General features: G+C 40.0%; 1 protein-coding gene across 1 annotated transcript; it reads left to right on the top strand.

The window, feature by feature from the left end:
* Positions 1-5,335: 5,335 nt before the first annotated feature.
* EPOP (elongin BC and polycomb repressive complex 2 associated protein) lies at positions 5,336-7,498 on the top strand. The gene has a single exon (XM_056548381.1). It carries the CDS (start codon positions 6,163-6,165, stop codon positions 7,408-7,410), a length of 1,248 nt encoding a protein of 415 aa, XP_056404356.1. The 5' UTR covers positions 5,336-6,162; the 3' UTR covers positions 7,411-7,498.
* The last annotated feature ends 792 nt before the right edge of the window (positions 7,499-8,290 follow it).

Below are 8,290 nucleotides of genomic sequence, written 5' to 3'. Positions count from 1 at the left end.
GATGAGCTGCACTACCTGAGCCACTTGTGTGGGTTGTAGACTCCATCTCATGCTACCACTAGAGTGAAAGCACCGCCAGCATTCAAAAGTGACCAAAACATCAGCCAGGTAGCATAGGAACTGGGAAGTGGTCTGTGGTCACCACCTGCAGAACCACTCCTTTATTGGGAGTGTCTTGCTAATTGCCTATAATTTCCACCTGTTGTCTGTTCCATTTGCACAACAGCATGTGAAATTGATTGTCAATCAGTGTTGGTTCCTGAGTGGACAGTGTGATTTCACAGAAGTGTCATTGACTTGGAGTTACATTGTGTTGTTTAAAGGAGTAGTCCAGTGGTGATTCAGTGGTGAGCAACTTATCCCCTATCCTAAGGATAGGGGATAAGTTGCAGATCGCGGGGGGTCCGACCCCTGGGGCCCCCCGCGATCTCCTGTACGGAGCCCCGACAGCCCGCTGGAAGGGGGCGTGTCGACCTCCGCACGAGGCGGCGGCCGACACGCCCCCTCAATACAAGTCTATGGCAGAGCCGAAGCGCTGCCTTCGGCAATCTCCGGCTCTGCCATAGAGATGTATTGAGGGGGCGTGTCGGCCGCCGCCTCGTGCGGGGGTCGACACCCGCTATCTCGGCGGAGAGCCGGGGCCCCGTACAGAGAGATCGCAGGGGGCCCCAGCGGTCGGACCCCCCGCGATCTCAAACTTATCCCCTATCCTTAGGATAGGGGATAAGTTTTTCACCACTGGACTACCCCTTTAAGTGTTCCCTTTATTTTTTTTTGAGCAGTGAATAATTAAAAAAAGGATTCTGCCCATCATACAATATAAATATGGGTGCAATATTTGAGGAATGCCACCAAGGGGCATCACTCTGCACTGCATTGTGAAAATGGTCATATATATTTTTAGTCCCTCACATTATTATCTTTGCTGCCTTATGCTTTTGCTTTTTAGACTTTATGTGCAGATACATTTAATGATATTGATTTGTCAGGTTTTCAGCATCTATCTATATCTATCTCATATCTATCTATCTATCTCATATCTATCCATTCTATCTATCTTATATCTATCTCATATCTATCTATCTATCTTATATCTATCTCATATCTATCTATCTCATATCTATCTATCTATCTCATATCTATCCATTCTATCTTATATCTATCTCATATCTATCTATCTATCTCATATCTATCTATCTATCTATCTCATATCTATCTATCTCATATCTATCTATCTCATATCTATCTATCTCATATCTATCTCATATCTATCTATCTATCTATCTATCTATCTATCTATCTTATATCTATCTCCTATCTATCTATCTATCTATCTCATATCTAGCTATCCAATCTATCTATCTTATATCTTTATGTATCTATTTTATCTTTATGTGTCTATCTATATATCTATCTCATATCTATCTCATATCTATCTATCTCATATCTATCTCATATCTAGCTATCCAATCTATCTATCTTATATCTTTATGTATCTATCTTATCTATCTATCTCATATATTTTTTATCTTTATGTGTCTATCTTATCTGTCTCATATCTACTTATCTCCCTTCCATAAATCGTCATGTTCCGTCATGTGCACTGCATGGTCATCGGTAATGAAAGCCACAGGAAACAATGACCGCTCAGCGCCACTAGGCGGCGGTGTCACCCCCGTGTAAAGGCAATAACCCGATACATATTCAGTATGGCAAACAGTTCCCGGGACATGAAATATCCAACGAAATCTCCTGAATTCCCCGGTAATTGTCCCCGTACAGGAGCCGCGGGTGCAGTTTCCGCTGCGGACACAATAGTCGCTTTTATTTCGTTACTACAAAACACTCCGGGCCCCTCTTTGTATCCCCGCCGAGCCTCTCTCTCCAGGCCGGGCAGTCCCGCCTGATACAATCCGCTATAAACATAGGAGATCGTTCACACACGTTGTACAGCAGCCTATGTACGTTATACCGCAACCTCTAATACCGCAACCACTATACCGCAACCACTATACCGCAACCACTATACCGCAACCACTATACCGCAACCTCTATACCGCAACCACTATACCGCAACCTCTATACCGCAACCTCTATACCGCAACCACTATACCGCAACCACTATACCGCAACCTCTATACCGCAACCACTATACCGCAACCACTATACCGCAACCTCTATACCGCAACCACTATACCGCAACCTCTATACCGCAACCACTATACCGCAACCACTATACCGCAACCACTATACCGCAACCACTATACCGCAACCTCTATACCGCAACCTCCCGACCGCAACCTCTATACCGCAACCACTATACCGCAACCACTATACCGCAACCTCTATACCGCAACCACTATACCGCAACCTCTATACCGCAACCTCTATACCGCAACCTCTATACCGCAACCTCTATACCGCAACCACTATACCGCAACCTCTATACCGCAACCTCTATACCGCAACCTCTATACCGCAACCACTATACCGCAACCACTATACCGCGTGCTTACGCGTTTCCTTGTGTTGTAGCGCAGAGGTTACATTCTGTCCAGCACAAGGCGACAGGGGAGATAATCCGATATAATCCTGGACTATTCTATGTATTATTATGTATAATGTCCGAAATACCGCATCATATGAGGGAAGAAATGTTCTGCAAAGTGTCTGAGAGGATTGTGTGCAAAGTAATAGACTCATACAGATAGATAGATAGATAGATAGATATATAGATAGATATGAGATAGATAGATATGAGATAGATAGATAGATAGATAGATAGATAGATAGATAGATATGAGATAGATAGTTATATAGATAGATATGAGATAGATAGATAGATATGAGATATAGATAGATATGAGATAGATAGATATCAGATAGATAGATAGATAGATAGATAGATAGATATGAGATAGATAGATATGAGATAGATAGATATATAGATAGATAGATATGAGATAGATAGATAGATAGTTATATAGATAGATATGAGATAGATAGATATGAGATATAGATAGATATGAGATAGATAGATATGAGATAGATAGATAGATAGATATGAGATAGATAGATAGATAGATATGAGATAGATAGATATGAGATATATAGATATGAGATAGATAGATAGATAGATATGAGATAGATAGATATGAGATAGATAGATAGATAGATATGAGATAGATCGATATGAGATAGATAGATATGAGATAGATAGATATGAGATAGATAGATATGAGATAGATAGATATGAGATAGATATATAGATAAATATGAGATAGATAGATAGATATATAGATAGATAGATATGAGATAGATAGATATATAGATAGATATGAGATAGATAGATAGATATGAGATAGATAGATATATAGATAGATATGAGATAGATATGAGATAGATAGATATGAGATAGATATATAGATATGAGATAGATAGATAGATAGATATGAGATAGATAGATAGATAGATATGAGATAGATAGATATGAGATATATAGATATGAGATAGATAGATAGATAGATATGAGATAGATAGATATGAGATAGATAGATAGATAGATATGAGATAGATCGATATGAGATAGATAGATATGAGATAGATAGATATGAGATAGATAGATATGAGATAGATAGATATGAGATAGATATATAGATAAATATGAGATAGATAGATAGATATATAGATAGATAGATATGAGATAGATAGATATGAGATAGATAGATATATAGATAGATATGAGATAGATAGATAGATATGAGATAGATAGATATATAGATAGATATGAGATAGATATGAGATAGATAGATATGAGATAGATATATATATATATATATATATATATATATAGATAGATAGGAGATAGATATGAGATAGATGGATAGATAGATAGGAGATAGATATATAGATAAATATGAGATAGATAGATATATGAGATAGATAGATAGATATGAGATAGATAGATAGATAGATATGAGATACATATATAGATAGATATGAGATAGATAGATAGATAGATAGATATGAGATACATATATATATAGATAGATAGATATGAGATACATAGATAGATAGATATGAGATAGATAGATATGAGATAAATAGATAGATATGAGATAGATAGATAAATAGATGAGATAGATAAATAGATAGATATGAGATAGATAGATAGATATGAGATAGATAGATATGAGATAGATAAATAGATATGAGATAGATAGATATATGAGATAGATATATAGATAGATATGAGATAGATAGATATATGAGATAGATAGATAGATGAGATAGATATATAGATATGAGATAGATAGATAGATATGAGATAGATAGATATGAGATAGCTATGAGATAGATAGATAGATATGAGATAGATAGATAGATAGATATGAGATAGATATATAGACAGATATGAGATAGATAGATAGATATGAGATAGATAGATATATAGATAGATATGAGATAGATATATAGATATGAGATAGATAGATATATGAGATAAATAGATAGATATGAGATAGATAGATAGATAAATATTAGGTATAAAGATAGATAGATATGGGATATATAATAGATAGAGGTATATATATATATATATATATATATATATATATATATAATAGATAGACAAATATGAGATTATATAAATACAATATATATAAATATAAAAAAATTCAGGTTGATTTATGTGAGATAAATATATTGATAAATGTTTATACCTATATGTACTATATATATATATATATATATATATATATATATATATATATTGTATGTATATATATATATTTTTGTATGTGTATATAAATATATATTTTTGTATGTGTATATATATTGTATGTGTATATATATATATATTTGTGTGTGTGTGAGAAGATATATCTGTGTATGTGTGTATATATATATATATATTTTATGTATGTGTGTGTATATATATCTGTGTATGTGTGTGTATATATATATTTTATGTATGTGTGTGTATATATATCTGTGTATGTGTGTATATATATATTTGTGTGTATGTGTGTATATATATATCTGTGTGTATATATATATCTGTGTATGTGTGTATATATATATCTGTGTATGTGTGTGTATATATATCTGTGTATGTGTGTGTATATATATCTGTGTATGTGTGTATATATATATATTTTATGTATGTGTGTGTATATATATCTGTGTATGTGTGTATATATATATTTTATGTATGTGTGTGTATATATATCTGTGTATGTGTATATATATATATTTGTGTGTGTGAGAAGATATATATGTAGATGGTGTATGTAATAAATATTCGTAGAGATCGGTGGAATAATACGATGTATTTCGATGTATTTATTATCTATAATAAATTCCCCGTTTCTCGTCCGGTGTGAACAAGGCTGTATATACGGTGCGGTTTCTACCCGTTAATAACTGATACCGGGGACACAAAGAAGCCCACACATCCATGCGCTCCGTATATATACACCGTCCTGTATACACCCACAGCCGCCCTTTCCGTGTGATTATTTATAGGGACACACGTGTGTTGTAGAAAGTTCATCCACGGGGATCCCGGAGGAGGCGGCGGTCACCGGCCCCGGCCAGCAGCCATACATTTCTCATACACCGCACCGTCTCTTTGTGAGATATCGGCGAAGGGGAGGGAAGGGGGCGGGTAAACTTTTTTTTGAAGATGTGACGTCACGGTAGGGATCAGCCAATGAGGACACGGCGTGTAGCTCGCTGATTGGCCGGCTGTTCGTCCTGAGTGTGGTGGGCGGGGCGGAGAGAGCGCAGAAGACTACACAACGCCGTGCGTGCGGTACAACGCGTACCGGAGACCGGGGCTGATTGCTGCCGCTGCTCAGAGGGGACGGCGCCTCCGTGCTGACTGTGCTCTCACTATTGTCTGAGGAGCCGACTGCCTGCACCTGTGAATCCAGAGATGGAGTTTGTATGTGGACTGTGACTATTCCTGCAGACTATTGCTCCAGAACACCACCTGCAGCCCAGGCTTCATGTACAGATCCTATATCCCTGCATGGACTCTAAGTAGCTGATCCCAGGACCCGAGAGGATGTGGGGGGGAGGCTGTGCAGCATTTTACTGACTTTACGGTGGGCCTCCAACTTTTCTTCACTGTAAGCTCTGAAAGCCACATGGACCCTGATGGAGCCCCGGGCAGGATACCAGGAAATAGCCGGCATGAGGATGGGCTATCTACATGTTGGAGGCCGGCAACTTTTTGCACTTTCCGAGGTGCTGAGCGGCCCACTGAGAGGGGTTCCTCGGGGGCGTGTCTGCCGGCGCATGGAAAGGCTGCACATACAGAGCCGACGCTGTGACCTACGAGAACTGCGCGCCTTGAAGGCTCTTCGATCCGTTCCAAGTCGAGCCGTGCAGTGTTGTCTCATATCCAGGGAGGACCTCCGCGTCCTTTGCTCCTCATCTTGGGGGCCGAATACTGTGATTTCTAAAGAATGGACGCAACTTGAAGATGAGGCACCCGAAACGCCACAGAAGGAGTGTGTGCCCTCCAGGATGAGGGCCACCTTCCCAACCGAGCTGGTGGATATCTTTCCAAGTGCCCCACATAGCCCGGCTACCTCCGTGGGCTACTCCAGCCCCTTAGACTCTATCACGGACCAGACGAGTTCTTCCGACACCGAATCGGACAGTAGCGGCGACGTCTACAGGTCGGTGGAGATTAATAAGATAAGTCGGCAAATAATAACGCGGAGCCGTGACTGCGGAACCCCAACCCAACCGGTGAAGGAGTCGCCAAGTGCTCTGCCGGTTAGTAGCCCAACGCCGCCCCAGGAGACCAAAACTAAAGAGCCCTTGGAGGATAAAAAGTGCGTGACCCAGGAATGCGGCCAGTCGCCAAAAATAGCAGAGGACAATGAAGAAGAAGCGTCGCTACCTCCAGAAGAGGAGGAGGGGAAATGTGACGCGAGTTCTCCCCCTGCGGAACCGGAGCCCCGGGTACAACAATTCGATAGGCTGGTCCGGCAGTCCAAATTATGGTGTTACGCCAGGGGGTTCAGAACAGACCTGAGAGACTTGCACCCTGCCATCACCCGAAAATGTAGTAAGTCACCAGGTGCCAAGAAGCCAGGGAGGCCTAAGGGCAAAGGGCTCCTAAAGAAGAAGAAGAAACGGGACATTGGAAGAAGATCGGCTTCTAACCCTCACGCACCTGTTAGACCCCCGTTTAGTTTTTTGGGGAATTTTCCGACGCCCCCCTCTCTTGTGGTGGGAGAGGACGGGGACCTGTGTCCTGCTTATTCTTTAAAGACACAGGATCCGAAAGCTGTGCCTAGAACTCACCCTGTCTGGGGCTGGCACCCAGGAGGAAATGCCATCCCTTTACCTCCTAGTCTCAAATTTAGGACATTCTCCATTGGTCATCTGTGATTTTGGAAGTGAACATGTTATTGAAACCATGCGTGACCTGGTTGGATTACCATCTCTTGCCTCTACTGCAGTGGTGTCCAAACTGTGGACCTCCAGCCATTGCAAAACTACAACTCCCAGCATGCCCGGACAGCCAACGGCTGTCCGGGCATGCTGGGAGTTGTAGTTTTGCAACAGCTGGAGGTCCACCGTTTAAAGACCTAGGAACTATTGTGCCCATTGGCGTGATGGGTACATCATGCCACTACGTGGATCTATTTGGGTTTAGGCCTAGGTGCTATTTCTTTTTTTGGCTCTGACTTTGCTTTCAGCCCCCATAGCCAACAATCAAACTATATGTATTTATTTTAATACTCTATGGAGGTGAGATCAATGCAGTTTTTTTTGGTTTTTTTTAAATTTTATTTTTGTCTTTTTTTTTTTTTTTTTTTGTGTGAGTTAACACTTGTTGCATTTCAGCTGTGGTGCTATTTAGAGATGAGCGAATTTACAGTAAATTCGATTCGTCGCGAACTTCTCGGCTCGGCAGTTGATGACTTTTCCTGCATAAATTAGTTCAGCTTTCCGGTGCTCCCGTGGGCTGGAAAAGGTGGATACAGTCCTAGGAGACTCTTTCCTAGGAATGTATCCACCTTTTCCAGCCCACCGGAGCACCTGAAGGCTGAACTAATTTATGCAGGATAAGTCATCAACTGCCGAGCCGAGAAGTTCGTGACGAATCGAATTTACTGTAAGTTCGCTCATCTCTAGTGCTATTATTGCTTAGGATAAATATTTTGGAGAGCAAAATATTTTTGTAACTTTTTCTTTCTTTTTTGTTTGTTTTTTCTTTAATTTTATTCTATTTGAAATCTGTTGTATGTTTATTGACTTTTTTGGT

This window comes from Hyla sarda, chromosome 12, assembly GCF_029499605.1.
Source record: "Hyla sarda isolate aHylSar1 chromosome 12, aHylSar1.hap1, whole genome shotgun sequence".
Lineage (NCBI taxonomy): Eukaryota > Metazoa > Chordata > Amphibia > Anura > Hylidae > Hyla > Hyla sarda.
Note: the sequence above shows the minus strand (reverse complement) of the source record. Positions and strands in the feature narration are given on the sequence as shown.